The sequence below is a fragment of the Phocoena sinus genome, chromosome 11 (genome assembly GCF_008692025.1).
Source record: "Phocoena sinus isolate mPhoSin1 chromosome 11, mPhoSin1.pri, whole genome shotgun sequence".
NCBI classification, from domain to species: domain Eukaryota; kingdom Metazoa; phylum Chordata; class Mammalia; order Artiodactyla; family Phocoenidae; genus Phocoena; species Phocoena sinus.
The window spans coordinates 47,640,307-47,665,408 of NC_045773.1; the positions used below are offsets into that span (position 1 = coordinate 47,640,307).

The window sequence follows — 25,102 nt, forward strand, 5'->3', positions numbered from 1 at the left end:
CTAAAACTGCGCTAAAAAAAAAATAAAGTCTACTTTAAAAAAGAGAAAAACAAAAAATGTGGGGTTAGATGAGCTGACCCACAGGAGGAATCCATGAACTGTTGCACTGAGCATTGCTACTATGAATAGGCAGAGGTGAGGAAACTGGCTTCTGGACAAGACTGGATCTTGCTAGAGAATTATGGGCAAGTGGAGAGGCTCCGTTTACTCTTGCCCCTGCTCTTATCCCCACATACATCAATACATCATGGTCACTTTTGAGTAGCCAGCAACTCCTCTCCACCCCCACAATAGTGAGAGTCCGCTCTTACAACCTGCTTATCTTGAAAGCAAATTCAATCAGCTATGATACCATCAATTCCAAGGTCCCAGGACCTGAGGCCTGAATTACCAGGACCCACACAAAAGCAGTCCTGTCATGGCTCAAAGACCACCTTCTGTTGGGAAGGAGTTATGACCAGGGAGGTTACTTATCCAGGGGGTGGAGGAATACAGAGGGGCCTAGAATCTTACACGAAACCTCACCGTTTCAATATCAAAGCCAAATGGGAACAAGTTCAGCCCTGCTCTAAACTTTCCACAACAGATTCCCAAGGGCTTGAATCTGGCATCTTTCCCCCCGCCCAACAGCATGAGCAGAATTAAATAGAGAAGATCAATGCAAAGAGTTCCCTATCCCACTCTATCAAACTTCCTTGGGCAGATCTCTCTCTCTTTTGGGATTTCAGTTTCCCCACTTGGTTTTAAGCTGTTCTAATTTGTAGACTAATACACTTTTTAGGGAAAAGTGCACCTTGGCTTTTCTCTATTTGCATGAAAAATTAAAGTTAGTAGTGACCTCCTGACCCACTTCCCACTGCCCCCACCAACAGTCACCAAAGTGAAGCATCCTTACACCACCACAGACAATTTATTCTTTATTGATTAAAAATGAATGAAACATGCAGCAAAGTACAAAGTCAAAAAAATAAAAATAAAAATAAAAGGGAGGGGGAAGTCAAATATTTTACATCTTCCATAATCTAGCATACACCATAAGGAGGAACCTCCATTTATTGATACACCATGATTCTGTCCTCCAGATTATTAGAGTATCAGCTGGCTCTAGGATTTGGTTCACAACTTAAGCAAAAAACCCAAACAAATCCATTAGTCATTTAGAAAGACCATACATTTCACAAATAGCATTGGCACATGTTACCTTGTGCTAAGTTAGTCCCTCCCCCAGGGACCAGGGGATCCTGGGGATCCAGGGAGAGAGGTGTATCCTGAATCACCCCTCCTGGGAAGGAGCAAAACTGCTCACTAGGTCATGTGCTGTCTCACCTGCAAAGTTTCTGTTCACTCATTTTTTTTCAGCATCACTGCACAAGCCAGCAAAGCGAGTCCACCATACATCAAGCGGAAGAAGAAATAACACTGTCCTGGGGCTTGGTGTCTGACTCCTAATTCCCAGCAGGGCAAAAGATGAATGGAAAAGAAAGAGAAAGCCCCAGCCCACTTCTACTGTCACGCCTGTCCCACTGCAGTTCAAAGGTAATGGCCGGCTGGAGAAATTGAACAGGGAGATGGGCTGCTGCTTACTTCCAGCTTGGGCTCTCGACCACCTCCAAATAAAAGCTAGAATAGAGTGATGCCACCACCCTTTGGATTCAGAAATAAGTAGACTATGATGGGCTTATCTGAAACCAAAACACAGACTCTAAGGTAAGCCACTAGTCTTGTGCCAAAAGGGACATTACATTTTTTCATAACTTATTCCTACCTTCCTGTCCTTGTTCCCCCAACCCTCTTCTAAAAAAAGAAAGGAAAAAAAAAAAGGAAAAAGAAAAGCTAAATATTTGTCCAGTAAGCTGATCAATCCTTTCTGTCTCCAGGCTCAGCAGGCTCCCTCCTTTTACCAATCCTGCTGGGACCTTGGGCTTTGGTGTCCGATCCTCTGATCTACTTTCCTCCCAACCCCCATCCCAAAGCATCCCCTCCCTTCCTCTACAACACCCATCCCTTTCCCAACATGCCTTTGTATCCAGGGCAGGTGAAGAAAGCCCATGACTAAAACTACAAGCTCAGAATGAAACAAAAACTATAATAAGTTAGTTGTGGAGAAAGCTTTCAGAAGTGCTCTAAGAGAAAACTAGGTAAAGCAATCCTTTTATTCACAGACCAACAATGCTGGAAAGGGCTCGAGTGATTCTATAAAGATGGGCCAAAGCCCATCTTTGTGTGTCATTTTAAGGCCAGACTGAGGACCCCTTTCATCTACAAACCTTGTTAGGGCTATCTGCAGCTAGACAGAGGCTGACTGGGAAACAGTAGGAAGAAAAGAAAAACTCAACGCCACTGATGATTCACATATTGCATTATGGTGCTCTTTTTTAAACCTAAAGAATAATTTATATTATTTCTGTAGAAAATCAAATGAACACTGTCTACTCAAAAATCCTAAAAGTCACGGCACATGTGGTTTCACTTTCCATCTTGGGTCAGGTTCAGCACACAGGGACCCCCTCCAAAGGGTCAGTGCAGGAGAGGGGGCAGAAGGCACGCCTCTCTGGCCCAGTGCGAGTCTCCTTTATTGCTGTAGAAATCTCAGCCTTGCATTTCCTCATGATTTGGAGGCCAGGCAAATTGATTTTCATGGGAGGATCAAGGAGCAGTTTTTCTTCAATTGTTTTAAGATTTGAAAATAAATACTTCTGCAATGATATGAGTTATGATTTTTCCTGTTCAAAAACCACTGCTGGGGAAATTCTCTTTTACAAGCCATTACTTGATCTTTTCTCTAAAAACAGTCCAAAGTTCCACTTTGAAGGATCCGATGGCTGAAGTTCGATTACAGTCAGATGTTTTGCACCAGCTGAAGTTAAGGCTAGCAACCCTTTCTGGAGGGAGTAATGAAGAGGGGTGCCTGAGAGCAGCTTCAGCAAAACGCTTAGAAACATCATGAACAAAACAAGAACACAGTTTAGGTTGCCTCCATCTGAGGCTGTGCTTCTTCCTAACAAAGGTTGTTGGAATTCATATCGGATACCAAAAAAAAAAAAAACCAAACCAAAAAAAAAAACCAAAAACCCACTAAATTAAATTCTCTGGGCTTCAGCTAAACAACCAACTTTTAATTGCTACTTCAGTGGTAAAGGGATATCCCAAGATGCCCAAATCCTCTCAGGTGTGGGAGAACAAGCAGGATGAGGAAGCCCAAGATAGCTGCTACTTTCCACCCAGCGCCATCACTGGAGTAAGGCAAGATGAGCTGATACACCTCTCTCCTGGGCCTTGAGGCACCCGGGCCACTTCTCAGATGGAGGAAGACAGGGGACACGTGCAGTAAGTTTACTAACGGAACTCTTTAAAGGGATGCTGGCCACTGGTGATCCAACTTTTCTTTCCCTGTGGGGAAAAGGGGGAATGATGACAGGAAAAACATAAAGAAAGACCTCTAAAGCTCTTAGCTGGGAGGTTTGATGCTGGGTTCTTTGGCAGTAGTGAGTTTAGGCCAACAGAAGCAACAGAGATACGCATGTGTGGAATCTCCTTAGGCCGCCTCTTCCAGGGCTGTGTTTTAGCTGATGCTGAGCTGGGCAAATCCTATTAGTTTACCATCATCAGGAATATCCGAGCCTTCGACACCAGATGCCTAAGAACCAAACAAAATGAGAAGCTGTGGCTATTTATAAACAAAATTGCAGGCAGCAATTAAAACTGACATGGGGACTGTGGGAAAGAGGGCAGTGGGGGGGCAGGTCCCTGGGATACAAACAGGAGGCAGATAAAGGTGTAGGTGGAGTCTGGGTACAAAGGTGGAGTCAGATTGACCAGCAATCAATCTCTCTTGAGGATAAATAGTCAAGGGCCTCGGGTAGGAGGCTTCCTGAGAGGGAGAGGGGAAGGGAAGCCAATGAAGGGCGGTATCAGCCCAGGGCATGGGGAGGTTAAACAAATACAATCCACCAGACTTAAATATTCTCATCACTCAGGGAACATGGAAGCTGGTCTGCAGAGGCTGCTGATGTGTAAAACGTGAGATGGTTTAATAAAGAGGAAGGGATGCATACCAGTTTGAAAGTGACAGATCGATTTGACTGGGGTTCTTCCACAATTTTCTGCAAATTAGCTGCCACTGTAATCATACAAACAGAGAAAGTAACGAGAAGCTAAGTAAATCCACATTTCAACCACATTTCAACAACTTAAATGGTAGTTCACAAGCTTCTATGTACAATCAAAATGGAAGCAGAAAGATAAATCGCTCCCTAAACACAAGGTGTTTTTAAAAGCAACTCCAAGCAGCACAAATAAATCTTATCACTGTCAAATTAACTTTCTTTTAACTTAGGAAAGACACTGGGGTGAAAGAGGTATGATTTGCCTATTCATGGGCCAGAAAGCCCTAGACTGGGAATCAGCCAACTATGGCCTTCAGCCTGTTTCTGTTCTGCCTGTGAGCCAAGAAGAGTGTAAAAACAGAGACTGTTACATGGTCCACAAAGCCTAAACTATTACTTTACTATCTGGCTCTTTAAAACTCTGCTGACTTGTCCTAGGCAATGGTCTTTTCCTTCAGTAAAATGCACCTGTGGCCCGACTGTGCCTTTTCTTACTTCCTGCTTTTTTTAGGACTAAATCTGTAATGATTTTTGCTTAACTCTTAGCTCCAAAAGGATAGCGTTCATTCTCCAAAACGGATTAGATATGGCCAAGCTTACTCTAACCTGTAACTTCTGTCATCATCTCTATGATCTCCCAGAGACCTGGGTAAGTTTTCACTCACTATCACTGGGGGTCACAAAGCAAACTCAGAAGTGAGATTTTCCTTTTTGTAACGAAGGAACTGTCCCCAATACCTGTTATTTCAGCAAAGCCAAGAACCATTCCAAGAACCATTAGACCTACTCAGTGGAATCAAAGCCTGATTTTCTAGATCCTAAGTATACAAGCAGAGAGACGGCGACACAAAGGCAGAGCACAAAGTAGTTACCTATTACTAAATCCCTTCCATCGACGAGGCCAGCAGAAATGAGTTCCTGAGAGACACCCTCTGCTGTATCTGCAAGGACAAAGAAGAAGGTGCTCCGTTTCTTGTGCATGCATGTCCCTGCTAACATTCAGAGCGGGTGCTGGCACAGCCAGACCAAAGCTAGCTGTTAAATTCACAGAACCAAGATGGCGGGGGGGGGGGGACTTCCTCCACATAAAGGTTCTTCCTCCCACCAGGATTATCTCAAGTGAGGGACTATCACAGGTCTAGGTAGAGGGCGGAACCTGTATCACCCAGATGGCAAATATCAGCTCAACGTAAAGATAACGTTCTAAATGATGGCCTAATTTCCATGGGTTCTTGCCTTTGTCGGAAGAGCACCTGATAGTGATGCTGCAGAAGAAACTACTAGTCTGAGGACAACCCCGGATGCCAGCCCTATGAGCTCTGAGACGTGATGATGAGTGTGTAACATCTCCAGGGCTAATAAAGCAGAATAATTTAGTCCCAATTAAATCTCTCTCTCTTTTTTTTTTTTTGGCCACACCGTGCGGATTGTGGGACCTTAGTTCCCCGGCTGGGGATTGAACGTGTGTCCCCGGCAGTGAAAGCGCGGAGTCCTAACCACTGGATCGCCAGGGAATTGCCCCCATAAATCTTAAGAAAACAAACTGCAATCTCTTCTCTTTGGAGGTCATACTCCCAGTTTTTTTTGGTTTTGTTGTTTTTGCTAAAATAATTTTCTGTTTTATTCTGGTGGGTTTTCCTTCATATCTAATTATTATAGGTTGTACTGTCTGAGCAATGGGTATATAACTAGAAACTAAAAAGATGAGGACAGAGTACCATCAATTAACCTCATCTCCAACTGACTCCTTCCCGAGGCCTGAACACCGATCCCCTCAGAGGGAACGGGAGGACCTCTGGGGAGGGGCTGTGCACATACATTTGCCAAAGACCAGCGATTTGAATGAGTACCTTAAAATGTGACTCTGCCTGGCTTTAAAAAGGAAAACAGATACATCTCTGTACATGTGCATTTGTTCTCTGCATTTGAGTGAACTGCTCATGATACTGAGACAGCAGGAAGACTAAGCGTGGCACACAGGACGGATACCAGCTGGCTGCGGGCCACTTCCCAAATACGAATCCTGAGTAACAAAGGCAAGAAAGAAAATAAGCCTTGTCCCTGGGAGAAGTTCACGGCCAGAAACTGCAATGACAGGGCTCAGCTTTAGCTGGGAGGGAGGGGACTGGAAGCCTTACTGCTTCTCTATTGTCATGGAGGACCACGTTCAGTGATAAGAGCGGGAACTCTGGGCTCCGAAAGATCTGGGTTTGAATTCCAGCTACACCTCTTCTCAGCTGTGGGAACTGCAACCAGTTACTTCACTCTCTCTAAGCCTTGATTTCATCATCTATGCAGTGGGGACAATAATCCTTCCTTAGGGGGCAGTTTTGAGAATTTAATGAGATACTGATTAGTACAGTGTCTGCCATACAGTAAGCAGTAAATTAGAGTTATATTCAGTACTCTTTGTATTATACTAGGTTTTCTAAATGAGGTAGTAGTAAATAGACTGCATTTTAATTTTGTTCATATGCCCCCCAAAACCTTTAGGCCAGGAACGTTTTTATCACCCTTTAAGAGGAAAATATATCTAGAGGATAGAAACTTCACACACATTTCCTTAAAATGACAAATGAGCAGTTATTTTGTTTTCAATGTTTTGATGCCTCACCTCTCCCAGGAGTAAATTCGAATCGAATATCATTTAGTTCTTTTTTTGAATTCCTATGAAAGAAAACAAAATGTATAAAATAAATTTCTGAATTTATGCATTCAGGGTCCGCCTACATATATCAGGAAAGCTATGCCAAGAGAAAGATCTTTCTGTCCCATAGACTGTATGATTTGTCCTAATGAGCTCACACTGAGGGCTCAGAGCAAACAACTCAGAGTGATCATCTAATTGTTCTACAACCCTTTTAATTTATGTCCTTCACTGGTCAATATATGCCCATGCCTGTCCTTATTCCCACTAAGACGATCATATTAGACTAAGAGGAATATCTGTATGAGCACGGGGAGGTGTGGTTAACATGATACAGGATGCCCTTTTCTTCCTTATCCCCACGCCTACCCCCCACACCCCTATGCCTAGGAGAGTACCTTGCCCACCACTGGTGATCTGTTTGACTAGACTCATAGAATGAAACACATGATGCTCCCCCAAATGCCACAGGGGTTCAGAGGAGAAGGATAAAGAATATACAGATTGGGATAATGAGGAAAAACTTTAGAGGTAGTATTTTAGATAGGACTTAATGGATAGGAAGGATTTGGGCGGGCAGAGAAGATGGGGAAAGAAATGGGGCCCATACTGGTAGCAGAGTTAATATAAGGCTCCAGAGGTTAAAATGTGACTGGTGAAAGATAGTTACATAGATTGTGCACCACACCAAGTACTGAGATTAACTAAGCTCCCTGGAGGTTCTGGTTAAAGATGGAGAAATTAGAATATTATGTCTAAAGGCAGACATGAGTGATTACTTAGGACCCAAATCCATTTTATCTAAACAGTTCAGGGAGCTTAGGTCTATCTGACACATACTTGATGTTACTGAAATTGTGCTTAAAATATAGTTATCCAAATCCAACACATCCTGCCCCACAGTGATTTTCTCCCTCATGTTGTCTCTCTGCACTTGTCTATACAGATTTACACTTCTGCATGTCTACTACTGAAACTTGTTTTTAGCTATGCTAAGTACACAATACAAATCAACTTCCAACAGACTTGATTATTGCATTTCATTTTCTCTTTTTCTCAGTATCTTAGCACAATAGCTAATAGTGCTGTACTTAGTCTGAAAGCTGAATAAAATTAAGGTCAAGTGTTCATTATCACTTTAGTGATGTGACTGTCATGCCAAGCACAAACACCTTCAAAGATAACAATATGCTAAACTGAACTGCCTAGTCATTTAACTTCAAAGTCTTCATAAGTGAGAATAAGAATCTAGCCTCCTCTTCCATAAACAAGTCTGGAACACAGTCCACTAAAAAGCACCCTTCAAAAAGCTAACTATAAAGCAGAAACTAACACACCATTGTAAAGCAATTATACTCCAATAAAGATGTTAAAAAAAAAAAAAGCTAACTACATCACTTACAAGTATCCTCTCCCCTCCTGAAGCACATGTCAAATAGAATTGTTATACTCTCTATTAACTGCTGCAAGTTTTCAAAACAAAATTTTGAAGAGAGACAAATAACATTCTTTGTGTACAGTTAAAATAGGATGAGATTACCAAGACACTGTATTAATTCAGAACTATTTGAGTCCAGGTATACAGAGTAGGCTTCTATAAAGAAAAGGTAACCAGATCTGCTTTCTTCACATTTATGGCATAATTTCATTACTCTTTAGTGGTAAAATCAAAACATTCCCCAAACGGTCTTGCTGCCTCTACTCTAATTATCGTCATACTGAGAAGGTGACTAGGAATTCACAAGTGGAAGGAGGAATGAGTCAATGCTAAGTCAGGTCCTCACACTACTGCTATTATTTCTGAGGGAAATAATACACCCACAAGCAAACACACACGACCCTATCCAGTTACTCTCAGGCATGAACTACTAGAACGGGGAGTGACTTTCTAATAGAAATCAGCGTATTCAGAGTATTCAGAAAACAACAACAACAGAATGTCTACTTACCGTAATCTTAGTACTAGACTGATTGGGATCTTGGTTTCTTGTGAACCTGCTCCTGAAGACAGAGCCTAAAAAAGCATTGAAAGGTATAAAGTCATTGCCTGGACTATTAAGCTTGGAGCTGACTAATGGTCATCTGCAGAACTGTCCACTTGGCGTCAATTTTCTTCATCTCCAGGTGTGGCCATCCGAGTCCCTAGGACACTCCCTGCTGGGGGAGGACATGTACCACAAGGCAGCAACAAGAGCTCAATGTCAAACATAATGAGAAAGATAATTCCCAAACCCACACGAAATTCCATACACAGTCACATTTAATTTTGTATTTTTCAGACCTCTCTTCCTCTATATAAGCATGAAGAACATGAAGCTGGGTTTTTCCCTTTAAAAAATCTGCCAGTGGCAACACATCTGCCAGTAAGGTCTAAACTGGCTACCCCTCACAAAACCACCCACCCTGGAGGTTCCAGATCTTTTTTTTTTTTTAATTTTAAAAAATATTTTATTTTATTTATTTGGTTGTGCCGGCTCCTTAGCTGCGGCATGCATGTGGGACTAGTTCCCTGACCAGGGATTGAACCTGGGCCCCCTGCATTGGGAGCATGGAGTCTTAACCACTGTGCCACCAGGGAAGTCCCTCCACATCTTCTAATGACTAAACTAATCCTCTCTGAAAACCATACAGCTGTCCCTTGCCTTACAGAGGATATACATTCTATTTAAGCCGTTTATAAAACAAATCCAATCTTTCCATCAGTTTTCATAAGACAACTGTATCTTTTCCCATATGATGGGCAGAAATGGAAAACTTGGGCAAAGAAAAGGTAAATGAAGTTAGAATGTGACTAACTGGAAGAGCTCAGAGCGGTGATCTCCAAAGGCAGAGCACCACTGGGATGCAGATGAAAACAGTGCTCCGGGGACGGGGCGTGGGGGACGACGCACCCTGGGTGAGACAGCCTCCCCAAGCGATCCAAGAGGGCGAGGGAGAGGGAGAGGGAGCGGGAGCCGTGGGGCGCCAGACCCCCCAGCGCCGTCCCTCCTGAGTGCAGGAGCCACCGGGGCACTGAGCCGCCTCAGTGGGCAAAACCCCTCGCCTTCGTGTGAGGAAAAAAAAAGCTGACAAGAAATTACCGCCCCTCCTCCAACTTTTGCTGTTTGAAATATTTCCATCATTAACTTATTTTGTCACTAAATGAAACCTGTGTGATCTTTGTTAAACTCTTATCTGCATACATTTAAAACCGTGAAAACAGATTTCTAACTTGTTTCAAAATCTACCAGGACATCACCCTCATGGCACCAGGTGGCGGTCCACGTTAGCCTCCACCCTCTTCCTCCACTCGGAAGGCTGACCACGAAAGAAAGCACATCCCTGCTGTACCTGAGGCTCCGCGGGGGTCGGCAGGGAGACTTGAGTTGGCTGTGCAGTCATCTGCCCAGCTGGCTGAGGTAGATGAGCAGAAATCTGTTCTGGAACTTGGAGTAAAGTACCCACAGGATCAGTTGTTGAAAACAGCTGTAACAAAAACACACACACAGTGCTGCTTAAGCTGAGAGGAAAGGGAGGCGGGCCTGCTGACAGGCAAGCACTGCCGCAGAGAGACTTTTTAAAGTAGTCCTTGTGTAGTGAACCAGCCCATCTCTACATCCCCAAGACACACCTATTTTAAATGGAAGTCAAATATCTCTATGCTTTTTAAATTAATTAATTAATCTATTTATTTATTTTTGGCTGTGTTGGGTCTTCATCGCTGTGTGCGGCCTTTCTCTGGTTGCGGTGAGCAGGGGCTACTCTTCGTTGCGGTGCGCGGGCTTCTCATTGCAGTGGCTTCTCTTGTTGTGGAGCACAGGGCTTTAGGCATGGGGGCTTCAGTAGTTGCAGCATGTGGGCTCAGTAGTTGTGGCTCGCCAGCTCTAGAGCGCAGGCTCAGTAGTTGTGGCGCATGGGATTAGTTGCTCCGTGGCATGTGGCATCTTCCCGGACCAGGGATCGAACCCGTGTCCCCTGCATTGGCAGGTGGCTTCTTAATCACTGCACCACCAGGAAAGTCCCGCTTTTTTGTTTTTAAGAACTTTTTGAGGTGTAATTTACATCCCATGAAATTCACTGGTATTCCTGTTGTTACCAGCTTGTGGGGGGGCATTGATTGTCCTGTGGGAACCACGGTTCACCTGGGTCGAGGACCCTCACTTCTTCTGGCTGTGCTCAGCTTCTGCGTGCCTCGGATCTCGTCCAGCAGGCCAGAGATGAAGGCCTCAGTGGGTTTGTAACAGTCAACCAGCAGCTCCGTGACCCTGGCAGCTCGGGTATCATCACTCTCCATGTCCAGGAGTTCATCCACATCAATTTCCAGTTCTGGGATCTCTTCTTCCTGGCAGTCGTAGAGGTGAGTGAGCTGCTCCAGCATCCACTCCTCCAGGTTGAGGCGTCTCCGCAGCTCCTCGCGGTGCTACTCGACCGTGACCTTCCCTTGGCGCCTCACTGGGCCCTCGTCGTCCGCGCCGCCTGGGCCCTAGCCTGCAGCCCCAGGGGGGCTCTGAAAGTAGACGCGGGGCCCTGGGCCACCACTCCCCAGTCCAGGGGCCGGAGCCGCCAACGCCGCCAACACCGCGCCCTCTGTGGGGCCGCTGTTCGCCATGGCGGCTGCCAGGGCCAAGTGCGTGCGTCGGGCCCCTCCCTGCGCCGCCACCTCTGGGACGCCCGCCAGCTGGCTCGGCCGCTGGCTCAGGTTAGCTCGTGAGCTCGTCTCCACATGGCTCCGCGGCGAGGGCGGCGGCGGCCTACAACTCAAGTGATTTTTAGAGAATTTCTACTTCTGTAAACATCCCTACAATCTGGTTTTAGAACACTTCCATCAACTCTTCCCGTGCCCATTTACAGTTAACTCCGGCTCCCCCACCCAGCCCTAGGCAACCACCGATCTACTTTCTGCCTCTATCAATTTGCCTTTTATGAACATTTCATATAAACCAAATTTTACAATATGCACTCTTTTTGTGTCTGGCTTCTTTAACTTAGTTTTTGAGTCAGTCATGTTGTAACAAATATCATTAGTCCACTTTTTTTTCCTTCTTCAGAATAGTAGTTCTTTGTGTCCTGTTTATTTTTAAATACATCTATTCTATCCCCTTTGCCCAGCAAAACAGCACCTACAAAATATAGATTTGGTATATAGTATGAAATTACAGAAAGACATTTTTCTATGTTGGGGACCTTCCATTACTTACAAAAAAAAGAAAATCAACCAATGGTTCCTTAACATAACTGCAATGCTTTTCAAAATGGATGTGAAGCTTTATAACTAACATAGACATTAAACATTATTTTGCGTGTTTGAAAATTTTAGTTATGTAATGGGGAAAAAAGACCGAAGTTGAGTACAAATTCAAGTTAAACATACTTAAAATTATAAGGTAATGGGGAAAATGATATCAATGTAATGGCCAAAATTTAGAGTTAAAAGAGAAAAAAAATTAGAAGGGCAATGAGAGGTCTAACAGCTGTTATCATATAAGCAAAACAAGGAGACAAGGAAGTAAAATTTTGTGTTTACTTAGCTTCACATAAAGGAAATCAAGTTAGTCATTGGTTCCAGTTTTTGATAGAAAAACAGAACTTTAAGATTAGTTTTGAAAATGCTTAAAACTATTAGCACTATTTCAAAAAGACAGCTTCCAAATTGCATGCACATATATGTATACCTATAATCAAGACAGAAAGGTTATACAAAACAAAGTAATGAGAGGATGTGAAGAGATTGGAACTTTGTGCATTGCAGGTGGGAATGTAAAATAGTACAGCTGTTATGGAAAACAGTATGATAGTTCCTCAAAAACTTAAAAATAGAATTACTATATAATCCAACAATTCCCTTCTGGGTATAGACCCAAAAGAATTGAAAGCAGGGACTCAAACAGATATTTGTGTGGCCATGTTCATAGCAGCATTATTCACAATAGCCAAAAAGTAGAAGAAACCCAAATGTCCATTGACAGATAAATGGTTAAACAAATGTGGTTCACACACACACACACAAATATGGAATATTATTCAGCCTTAAAAGGGAAGGAAAGAGGAAATTCTGATACATGTTACATAGATGAACCTTGAGGGCATTATGTAAGTGAAATACACAAGTCAGAAAAGGACAAATATGGTAGGATTCCACTTTTATGAGGTACCTAGAGTAGTCAAATTCAGAGACAGAAAACAGAATGGACGTTGCTAGGAGCTGGGGGGAGGAGAGAATAGGGAGTTATTGTTTAATGGGTACAGAGCTGGTTTTGCAAGATCAAAAGAACTCTGGGGATGGATGGTGGGGATGGTTGCACAACAGTGTGAATGTACTTAATGTCAGTGAACTGCACACTGAAAATGGTTAAGATGGTTACTTTTATGTTATGTGTATTTTATCATAATTTAAAAAACAACAACAAAGTTATGAGCATGAGACTATGACTATGAGCACGTACAAGTTCACGTGGAGAAGCTATTTAGGCAAAGGAACAAGGAGGAGACTAAAAAGAATAAGTCTGGGTAATATGTAAAATACCCTTCCATTCAATTTTTGAGAAACTAGCAATCAGTCAAGATAGGTTAAGTTAGAGCGTAACAAATAATCTTAAGTTCTCAGTAAATTACAAGAACAAAAGTTATTACTTTTTTGAAAACATTTTGCTTGTTTTAGAATTATTTTCCTTTTTTAAAAAACTGAAGTATAATTCATTGACTTACAATATTATATTAGCTTCAGGTGTACAACATAGCGATTGGTATTTTTATATATTAAAAAATGATCACTACAATAAATCTAGTTACCATCTGTCACCTACAAAGTTATCACAATATTATTGACTGTATTCCCTATGCTGTACATTACATCCCCATGCCTTATTTATTTTATAACTGGAAGTTTGTACCTCTTAATCTCCCCCACATATTTCACAATTCCCCTCACGCCCCTCCCCTTTGGCAACCAACAGTTTGTTCTCTGTATCTATGAGACTATTTCTGTTTTGTTTGTTCATTTGTTGTTTTTTAGATTCCACATATAAGTTACATCATATGGTATTTGTCTTTCTCTGACTTATTTCACTTAGCATAATACCCTCAAGGTCCATCCATGTTGTTGCAAATGGCAAGATTTCATTCCTTCTTTGACTAATATTTCTTTCTTTTTTTAAAAAATATTTATTTATTTATTTGGCTGCCCTGGGTCTTAGTTGTGGCATGTGTGATCCTCAGTTGTGGCATGTGAACTCTTGGTTGCGGTATGTGGGACCTTAGTTCCCCGACCAGGGATTGAACCTGGGCCCCCTGCATTGGGAGTGCAGAGACCTGGCCACTGGACCATCAGGGAAGTCCCTGACTGAGTAATATTTCATTGTGTATATATACATATATATCATATCTTCTTTATCCATTCATCTATTGATGGATACCTAGGTTGCTTCCATATCTTAGCTACTGTAAGTAATGCTGCAATGAATACGGGATGCATATATCTTTCTGAATTAGTGTTTTTGGGAAAATACCCAGAAGTCGAATTGTGGGATATATAATTGTATTTTTAATTTTTTGAGAAACTGTTTTCCATAGTGGCTGCACCAATTTACATTCCCACCAACAGTGCACGAGGCTTCTCTTTTCTCTATATCCTCACCAACACTTGTTGCCTTTTTGATAATAGCCATTCTGACAGGTGTGAGGTGATAAAGTTATTTCTTGCACACACTTCAAGTCCATCTGTGGCCAGCAGAGGCTAAATTTGGTACCTAAATTTGCAGCAGGGATGCAGGTCATGATGGCAGGGGCAAGGGAACCCAGGGAATCACAATGTGGCTCTTCCTTCTGCTCACATTTTATTGGCCAAAGTAACTGCCACGGCCATGAGTAACTTCAAGGGGCAAAAAAATGCAATTCTACCGCATACCAAGAAGAAGAGCCAGAAATCTTAGTGAATAGCAGTTCTAATTCAAGTTGTCTGATGCTAGCCTGTAATAAGCTGAGGTACAGTATTTTCAGTCTTAAACATAATCCTGTACATAATTATATTACTATATATACAAATGAAGTGGAAAAAATAGTTACTTTTAAGCATGTGGCAAGAACAAATTGGATTAAGAGCAAGACATGTGTGCCATTAAACCAAATATTGAATACTCATGAGATGATTATTTTCTTTAGGTAAGGAGCATAAGGCAGGCCAGCCTAACAGGCGTCTGTTTAGTAGGATTCCCTATCACACTGAGGCAGTAACTATAGACATCAGAGTCTATTTGACAAGAGGCTGAGGGAAAAAGTCCAAAAAGCAAAGGCAGCATATGACAGATTCCTGGACAGACTAATGCAAAAAGACTAATTTCCACTTTAAGCAGCCCAAGATAAAAATAGCAGTTCATAAAGTCAAGCAAGCAAAAAATAACATTCTGGGTTCTCGGGCCCACTTTTAAAATGAGTGCAATGGCACCATTTACTGCAAAGATCCATTCAAACTCAGAATCGATAGCTCTAATAAAATTCCACTGGCATAAGTTCCCATTCCCATTTAGGCACATACCAAAAAGCGTGCTTAACATTAAAACCAAACCAAAACAAAAGCACATATACTTTAATGATTCAATAATCACAACTACTTACCTCAGAATTTGTTAATGAGTCTTTCACTCTGGGAGACTAAAAGAAATACAAAAAAAGGAGGCTTGTTAACTGAAAACTCAGGTTACTTGTAGTCAGTTCCAAACTGCACGGAATGTTGAAATGCAAGTCAACTCCATTTCACTCTGATCCATAATTAACTCATCGGTAACTCTAGTGAGAGTTTTCTGGAAAAAGAAAACTGTCATGATACTACTGTATTCTTTGTCCAGGTAGCCTGTAATGCATCAATATACCTACGGTATTATAAGTCTAAAACTTGAGGTTTATAAGCAAACATAATGGGACTGAGCTATCAGTTAGTAGGGAGGTCACATTCTTCAAAGTTCAATTCTTTCTACTAATCATGAACATATTATGTGCATAATATCTCAAACCAAATGTAAACATTCAAGCTAATTATCCAACACATTCTTAAAGCAGAGTAATTCTGATTATAGGCTTTAATGAAGAAAACTCTTGAGCCAAAATTGAAATACTAATTACAATACGCCATATGAAAATCTAAAGCTAAATTGATTCAGTAAATCATAAGTTAGTAGTAATTCTGGATACAGGCACTGGAGAATACATAAAACAACAACATATCTCTAAACAAACATCAATTTATGGTAAATTCTACCAAGTGTGAATTTAGACTTCTTATAAGGTCAGTTTAGGTTTTTAAAATTTTCATTACCATTTTATTAAGGAGAATCAAGGTACAGGCAACAGCTAATGGGTTACAGCAAGTATACAGCCAACACAAAACCTTAAAAAAAACTTTGTTTGGAAATAATTTCAAACTTACAGAAAGTTGTTAGAATAAGAATAATACAAAGAACACTGCTATACCCTTTACCCAGATTCATCCATTACTAACCTTTTTCCTCATGTGCTTTATTATTTAGTGTTCACTTTCTCTTTTTAAATATATATATTTAATCAATCCTGTACCATTTGAGAATAAGTTGCATATAATCATAGCTCTTTACAACTGAATAGTCACTGTGTATTTCTTCTTCTTCTTCTTCTTCTTTTAAATATTTATTTATTTGGCTACGCCGGGTCTTGGTTGTGGCACTCGGCATCTTCGTTGCTGCGTGCGGGATCTTTGTTGCAGTGTGCGGGATCTTTAGTTGTGGCATGAGGGATCTAGTTCCCTGACCAGGATTGAACCCGGGCCCCCTGCATTGGGAGGGCAGAGTCTTAACCACTGGACCACCAGGAAAGTCCCCACTGTGTACTTAAGAATAGGGATATTCTCTTACATAACTTCACACTACTAAAGCAATCAACTTCAGTAAATTTAAAAATAATACTTCAATTTACTCTCTATAATCCAACTTTTCCAATGACCTCCTATACATAATCATTCCCCCCTGCCTACTACACACTCTATTTGAATAGAATGCTCCTAATTTGTGGTTTGTCTGATGTTTCCTCATGATTCAGACTTAAATGAATTCTACAGAGTGACGTATCCTTCCTATAGTATCATATCTTAGGGAATCACATGTTCCTCTACCCCTCATTAGTGATGTTAATTTTAATCATTGAGTCAAGGCATTTTCTAATTTCTCAGGTACGCAGTATTTTTTTCTTGCAACTAATAGGCCATCTATGGAGAGAAACTTTAATACCATGTAAATATCCTGCTCATCAAAATGTTCCCATATATTTAGCACCTACTGATGATCCTTGTCTGATCTAACATTTACGATTGTTTTATGATGGCTGTAAAATGGTGAACTTCCCCATCCACTCCTACATTTACCAGTCAGCACTGGCAGTTACCGTAATGAAAACCCATCCCCCCCCATGTATTTATATATCTGTTTATTATTAGTATGGGCCTATAGATTCCTATTTTTTAAATGATTTCTAATTTATTACTATACTTAATGATTTTTTTTGTGTGTGTGTGTGTGTTACGCGGGCCTCTCACTGCCGTGGCCTCTCCCGTTGCGGAGCACAGGCTCCCGACGTGCAGGCCCAGCGGCCATGGCTCACGGGCCCAGCCGCTCCGCGGCATGTGGGATCCTCCCAGACCGGGGCACGAACCCACGTCCTCTGCATCGGCAGGCGGACTCCCAACCACTGCGCCACCAGGGAAGCCCTATACTTAATGATTTTGATGGTTAAATTCTCCCTAATTTGGCCAGGGGGGGCTCCTTCAACCTAGCTCATATTATTATGACTCTTTTAAAAATAAAAGATCTTTTCTTTCTGTCAAAAGAAGATATTCCAGATTTATCTTGCATTTTCCCTGTGTAAGCCCTGGAATCAGCCATTTCTCCAGTGAGCCTTTGTTCTTTAGTAGGGAATGACATTAGAAACCACGATCTGGGCATAAGGTGTGCTTACTCTTGTAATCTTCGATTAGATGACAGAAACTGTGAATTTTACCTTGTTGCATGCTGATAATTTCTGTAAATCTTCTTGAGCTTTGTTTTGGAATACAGTAAAGTTACTTGGAAATAGTTTAATTCTTTTGGATCCTGCTTTGATGAGTTGTTAGTTGGGTCTGGAGCAGTGTTCGGTCTAGGGCAATATATTATACCCCATTACTAAGCACTCTACCAAATGCCCTGTGAATTATGTTTCTCCAATCTAACTGCTGTTCCTGGTTGTGTGAGTGCTGGGCACTTTCTCCACATGGGTAGTTTTCTCACATATGCTGCTGAATACTCAAAAGGGAAGCTCTAAGCTTCTTTCTCTGGGTAGCTCTCTCCTCCTTGGTACTCTACCTTATCAAATTTTATCTGCCTTGATCTCTTACCTCTATTTACTCAACTCTCAAAAACACTCTTCAAGCCACAGTGAAAAGAAAACTGCCCCAAAACTGACTTGGATGTTAGAATTAGCAGAGAAGGACATTAAAATAATTATTATATATTCATATCTTCAAAAAGTTAAGTAGAGACACTGAAGATGCCAAAACAAGCACCAAATCAAACTTCTAGAACCTAACAACCAAATCAAACACCAAATCAAAATTCTCATATTACGCCTGAGATGGAAAGGAGACTGGATGGGAGATTAGCAGCAGGTTAACACTGCAGAAGAAAGACTAATGAACAGGCCAGCACTAGAAACTATGCAAAATGAAACTGAGGGAAAAAGAATTTTTAAAACATGAAAAGACGAGCAGTCAGATGACTTTAAGCAGCCTAATATACATGCTATTGGACTCTCCAAGGTGGAAGGACAGAAAAAGCATTTGAAAATGTAATAGCTGAGGGACTTCCCTGGTGGTCTAGTGGCTAAGACTCCACACTCCCAATGCAGGGGGCCCAGGTTCAATCCCTGGTCAGGGAGCTAGATCCCACATGTGGCAATGAAGATCCCACGTGCCACAACTAAGACCCAGTGTAGCCAAATAAATAAACAAATAAATAAATATTTTAAAAAAAGAAAATGTAATGGCTGGAAACTTTCCAAACTTGATTAAAAAACTGTAAACCCAAAGATCCAAGAAGCTCAATAAACCCTAAACATGAAACATGAAAAAAAAAAAAAAAGATACACCTAGGCATACCATATCAAATTGCTCAAAACCATTCATAAAGAAAAAAAATCTTAAAAGCAGCCAGAGTAAAAAGAAATGTGACTTATAAGTGAAAAGCTAAGTATACAAGCAGATTTAATACTGGAAACAATACAAACAAGAAAATGTTGGAACAAATTCTTTAAGATACAGCCCACCTCATTTTATTGCACTAGGCTTTATTATGCTCTGCAGATATTGCATTTTTTACAAATTGAAGGTCTGTGGCAGCCCTGCACTGAGCAAGTCTATCAGCGCCATTTTTCAAATAGTATTTGCTCACTTCATGTCTTGGTGTCCACTTCTAGCAAAAACTAACACACTCGCACACACGATCCAGGATATACCAATTGAAGAAGAGGTGCACTGTTCCTCTTCAGGTAGAAAGTTAACAGACTTTAGGGACAAAGTTTCAACTGTTAGGCTTTCAAATTCTCTAATCTTTTCTTCTGCAGTGTTTAATCAGCCATTCATCTAATCCAGTGTGTTTTCATCTCAGACACTATAGTTTTCATTTCTCAATTTAGGTCATTTTTATATACCCTAAATATTATCATAGTAAAACAGATATGCCAGTCCCCTTTTCCATGTAGAATTACTTGGGCTCCTGTTGTTAATAAGTTGTTCAAGAAAATTCTGTCTGTATTTTTTATATTTTAGCTGGTTAAACTGAACAGAACCACAGAATATAGTATTATCTCAGAGGCTTCAGACAAAAAGAACTCTAGCTAAAGCATATAGTTTAACAAAACTTACCCTGAGTTGTGAAATTGCTGCTTTCCCTTCCTCACTTTCTTCATCAAATTCATCATCACTCCACTCCCAGCCACCATCTTCTGTCTTATGAAGACGGCCACTGGAACCTGGTACTCTCCGAACCTGCTCATTAGGAAGAGAGACGTGGACTATGGTAGTGTTTGACACTTACTATATAGAAAAGTCAGCCATATTCTCTCTCCTTCTATTACTTCAATGCTGTAAGCAGATAATAATTTTCCCAATAGAGAAGTTTTCCTATATAAACTCACATCCTCCATCCTTCACTTGCTTTCTGTTCATAATCTCCACTATTTGTCTTTACTCACAACCACTGACTCTCCCTGTACTCCCGTACTCTGAGCCTGCACATCATCCAAATCCTTCTTATGTGAAGTCACAGGTCAAATCTGATTAATGGTTTCGTATCTTGAGACACTGAAAAAAGACGGCGGGGGGGGGGGGGGAGTTTAAGCCCTCAAATAAATAAACCCAAGATAAAGAAGATGCTGCTCTTTTTTTTTCAATTTTAATGTTTAAAATCACAATTATACCTCCATAGTTTCAAAAGTACTACAGCTATGCAAGTGTTGTTAAGAAAAAGAGCAGTCCCCTAACTTTCATATTCTTCCTCACAGGCAACCACTTTCAATTCATGTTAGCTTATTCTTTTGGAATTTATATTTATCTCTCTGAGTAACCTGTTCTTATTATTGATTTTCTAGTTTTAGGAATTATCTATTGAACTTCCTGCTATGCAAATGAGAATTAAACCCTATTATCAATCCCCTACTCTTTTTTCAAGATACACTGTAATTTTGCTTAAATCAATATTCACTGTTTATATAACATGATTATATAAACTATACAGTTGAACCTTATTATACATTACAATTACTTTCCTTTTCTGTATAACTTTTTAATTTCCCCTGGAGTTAATATTTGCTTATTTCTTACTTGTCATATTCATCCCTCAATTCTCTCCCTGCTGTGTAAATCTCCTCTCACCATATTCACATATATTAGGTATTCATCAGTATTATCTTCTTGAGAAAGCCTCTCACCAGAGCCTCCTGATCTGTTCCACCAGACTGACACCAGGTCTGGTACTTTAGATCTCAGTCTACCGTCATCCAGAGGACCATGCTTCCTAGATCGCATGACTTCCCTGTTCTTACTTTAAGCACTTCCTCTACTATCAACATGGCACATTTACTGAAGCCAAGCATTTCCGAACATAACTTGATTCTGTTCCCACACTTCACTTACAGTCTGCCTGGTTAAAAAAAAATCTGGGTTAGAAAACATTTTTTTTCATAATGTTGAAATAGTGCTGCATTGTGATGTGGCTTCCAGAGATGCTGCTGAGGTCATTATGACCCCGATCCTGTCCGTGCCCTGTCCCCCTTCTCTGGAAAGCTACACATCTTCTTTTCGTCTCCAGTATTATGAGCTACCATGGTAAATGTGCCTTACTGTTGGTCTATTTTCATTCACTGTACTGGGTACTTGGGCTATTTCAATCTGGAAATTCACAGAATTTTTCTTGAATTATTTTTTCAATAATTTCTTTTCTTCTGTTTTTCTCAGTTCTCCTTTTCTGGAACTCTTTTAACTCAAATATTGAGCCTTCTCAAATAATCTAATGTTCTCATCTTTTCTGTTATCTATCTCTTGGCCTTCTGGCTCTGTTTTCTGGGAAATTCCTCAACTTTACTCTAAAATCTTTGTAAAGAATTTTTTTCATTTCTTCTATAATGTTTTCAATTTCCAAGAGCCATTGCTGGTAGTGCCATTTTCTAAATGCTTCTTTTTTAAAAGTAACAGCTTTACAGAGATATAATTCATATACCATAAAATTGACCCATTTAAGGTATTATAATCCAATGATTTTTAGTATATTCAGAGTTGTGAAACCATCTCCACAATCAAATTTTGATCATTTTCATCACTCCCTCCATCCCCCAAAAAACATCCCATACCCATTAGCAGTCACTGCCCATTTCCCTACAATCTGCTCAAGTCCTAGGCAACCAATCATCTACTTTCTGTCTCTATACATTTGCCTATTCTGGATATTTCACATAAATGGAATCATAGAATATGTCTTCCAATTAGCATAATGTTTTAAAGGTACACCCATGTTATGCCATGTATCAGTACTTCATTCCTTATTATTGCTGAATAATATTCCATTGTATAGGTACATGACATTTTATATATCCATTTATAATAGATGGACATTCAGGTTGTTTCCACTTTTTAGTTATGAAGAATACTTCTATGATCATTCATGTACATATTTTTTTAACATTACTCTTTTTATTCCAGTCCTTACCCAAGATAAGATTTCCAGAGATAAAGGCAAATTCAAAATACCTTCTATTTTAAGAAAGGATTTCAGAGCATTTTACCAGTAATATCTAGTAATAACCATTTTACTGCTATAGGCTTCATCACTGTGGTATTGTATTATTTGTTTGTAAATCTTTCCCCTACCCAAGGTGTGTCCTTAAGGGCAGGGAAAGTATCTTAATCACTTTTATATTTCTAGTATCTGGCACAGTGCCTGGCACATAACAGACACTCAGTACATGGTATAGAAGGGAGGCTGGATCTATAAGGAGTGTGAAAGCATCATTGGGAATGCAACAAGGTAGAGAAAAGCATATAAAGCAGTAACCTTTCAAGGAGCTACCAGTGCAGTTATAAATGCTGCAGTTACTAATGCCTCGATAAACAGCTTGGAATAGGGAAGGGCATATTAGAAAATCTACAGATGGTCACCAAACTGCCTTCCAAGGAGATCTAGCCAGATCAGTTGCATGGTCTTTGTTATACTGAATAGAGTATGCAAACTGAAAGGCCCCACCAGCCCCCTTTCCACTCGCTCTCAAGGCCTGCCATGCCCAACTCCTCACCCAAACACCTGTTGAGTGAATATCTGAAAAGTATCCATTTGAAGGTATGCCAAATTATTAGCTTACCTAGGCCACTAATATCTTGGTTTGGTCCTGCCTTAAGGATAAAGGACTTATGTTTGTTCACTATTTTAAGGCTAGGTTACCCAAATAATATTGAAGGAAAGCCACAATCATCTTTTCTACTTTACTAACATTTCAAAAGACTTCAAAGTTGACAGCTTTTTGTATTGTAATAGGGCAGGCATGTGGTATATGCTGCTTCCTTCTGCTGCCAATGGAATTCCAACAGAAACCAGAATGTTACTACTGGAAACAGATGAACTTCCTCTCATTGTTCCTGTACTTTTTCACATTAATCATGAAATAATGGGGAAGTGGCTTCTACTTTAGTCAGGGGGAAGGACATAAGACTGAATTATTTAATTTTTTAAACTCTTTTCTTCTTAAAACATGTAGTTCTTCCAGTCAGCCAAGAGAAAGGATACTGTTATTTAATAGAAATTCACTCAGCCAAAGCAGCTTAGGATATAGATGTGGATGTTAAGCTTGAAGCTGTTTCCAACATAGCTGATGGTTTTTAATGTGGCTATATTTAGCCTCTCCTATCTCCCTCACGTGGCTTCAATGGGATTCACTTGGTACTCTGAACACTTTCTTCCATCAATATGGAGAATCCCCGGAAGTACGCATGGTGGATTATTCTTCTCAGCCAACTTCCCAGCCATGGGCGTGTCTCTCCGCCAGCCCTCGGCTGACGGCGATTGGACCCATGTACATATTTTTATGTGTACATGTTTTCAGTGCTCTTGGGTATGACTAGGAGTGGAATTGCTGGGTCATATGGCAACTCTGTTTAGCCTTTTGTGAAACTGCCCGACTGCTTTTTAAAAGTGGCCACACCATTTTCCGTTCCCGTCAGTAATGTGTAAGGGCTCCAATTTCTCTACATCTTTTTTTTTTTTTGCGGTACGCGGGCCTCTCACTGTTGTGGCCTCTCCCGTTGCGGAGCAACAGGCTCCGGACGCGCAGGCTCAGTGGCCATGGCTCACGGGCCCAGCCGCTCCGCGGCATGTGGGATCCTCCCACACCGGGGCACGAACCCGTGTCCCCTGCATCGGCAGGCGGACTCTCAACCACTGCGCCACCAGGGAAGCCCTCTCTACATCTTTAGCAACACTTGTTATTGTTTGTCTTTTTTTGATATAGTTATCCTAGTGGGTGTGAAGTGGTGTCTTCATTGTTTTTGTATGGTGTGAAGAAACTTCACAACTTTACAACTTACTCTGGTAGTTGCAAACAGTGATTTAACAGAATTTAGAATTAATTCATTAATTACATAACATACCTTTTCATTCTAGTTGATAGTGGAGTAATACCAAGGCATACAGTAGACTATTGCTAAAAGAATATATCAAAGAATGCTAAAGATAAGACTGAAAGAAAGTGAGTAATACTCATACTGTTAACACAGTATTAGTTAAATATACTTTCAAAATGCAAAAGTAAATCTATTCTAAGTAATTTCCCAGAAAAACTGAGTAAAATCCCCATTTACCTTTCTAGCTCTTTCAGAAATGGTTGGTGCTCTCTGCAATATTTTTTCTTGAAGAAATTCTTTATTCTGGAGAGGAAAAATAAGTGTTTTCTTCTCATAAGAAGTTTTTATTGAACAAAATAACTGACACAGAAATATTCACAATTAAAATGTGATATAGTAACTGTTTTATAAAGAAGTTTGAAAAAAGCTTCTGAAGCTCCTTAGTATATTACTACCATGACTTTGTAAATTGAGAAAAATCTTTAGTGTACTGTAAAAACCATTATCTATGAAAAGTTTGCTTTAACACATGTCCTTTGGGATCATGGTCCCACATTTCCCAACTACAGTAACATCCTACTTAACCCACATCTTTGGGAAATGAGATGTTTACTAATTCAGTAGTAAACCCTGAAATGAGAGTTCAGTATATTTCACAGAATTTTCCACAGATTTTATTTATAATGCTAAAGTTTAATATTCATTTTTTCCTGTTTTAAGTTTTACCTGACAATTTATATGAAAAATACATTTATCTTATATACCGAAGATTATATAAATAGTGCCCTCAGCAATTATTTGATCTACCGTCATTCTTCCAAAAATAATCATCTTAATGCAACATCTGAACAGTGAACCTAATTTAGGTAATTGAGGAGGATCATATGAACACATGAAATCAAGTTAGAATGTCCTACCTTTGCTTTTTGGAAAAATTTGTGCCTTAACAGTTCTGCTGCTGTTGGTCTAAAACCAGAAAAGAAAGTTTTTATAAATTCAAGTGGAATGTGGGTTTTCATTTTCAAAAAATGATTTCTTGAGCATCAAGATAAAAACTCAGTGTACTCCACTGTCCTCAACCTACTAAAAACCAAAAAGGATAAACTCAGTACAAGACATTGAACAAAATTAAAAAACTCAAATAGAAATGTTCTGATAATAATTATTGTAGGCTCTTTCAAAAATTCATTAGTGAAATGTTTCTTTTAAAAGCAT

At 40.4% G+C, this 25,102-nt stretch overlaps 1 protein-coding gene, 1 non-coding gene and 1 pseudogene across 4 annotated transcripts in view; all 3 read right to left on the reverse strand.

Annotated features, from left to right (window-relative positions):
- Nucleotides 1-904: 904 nt before the first annotated feature.
- OXSR1 (oxidative stress responsive kinase 1) overlaps nt 905-25,102 on the reverse strand; it is a 101,354-nt gene continuing 77,156 nt past the window's right edge. For 2 of the 3 annotated variants that reach the window (XM_032648577.1, XM_032648578.1), the window contains 10 exons: nt 24,805-24,853; nt 24,125-24,190; nt 19,646-19,768; nt 15,343-15,378; nt 10,084-10,218; nt 8,703-8,767; nt 6,721-6,773; nt 4,979-5,047; nt 4,056-4,120; nt 905-3,637 (listed from right to left, as the gene is read on the reverse strand). In XM_032648577.1, the coding sequence (XP_032504468.1) occupies nt 3,563-3,637; nt 4,056-4,120; nt 4,979-5,047; nt 6,721-6,773; nt 8,703-8,767; nt 10,084-10,218; nt 15,343-15,378; nt 19,646-19,768; nt 24,125-24,190; nt 24,805-24,853 (736 nt within the window). In that variant the 3' untranslated portion in view covers nt 905-3,562. The remainder of the gene's footprint in view (nt 3,638-4,055; nt 4,121-4,978; nt 5,048-6,720; nt 6,774-8,702; nt 8,768-10,083; nt 10,219-15,342; nt 15,379-19,645; nt 19,769-24,124; nt 24,191-24,804; nt 24,854-25,102) is intronic. The other variant, XM_032648576.1, reaches the window with a different exon arrangement.
- On the reverse strand, nt 10,696-12,621 carry LOC116761995 (annotated as a pseudogene).
- TRNAG-CCC lies at nt 13,990-14,062 on the reverse strand. The gene has a single exon. It is a non-coding gene; the product is annotated as a tRNA-Gly (tRNA).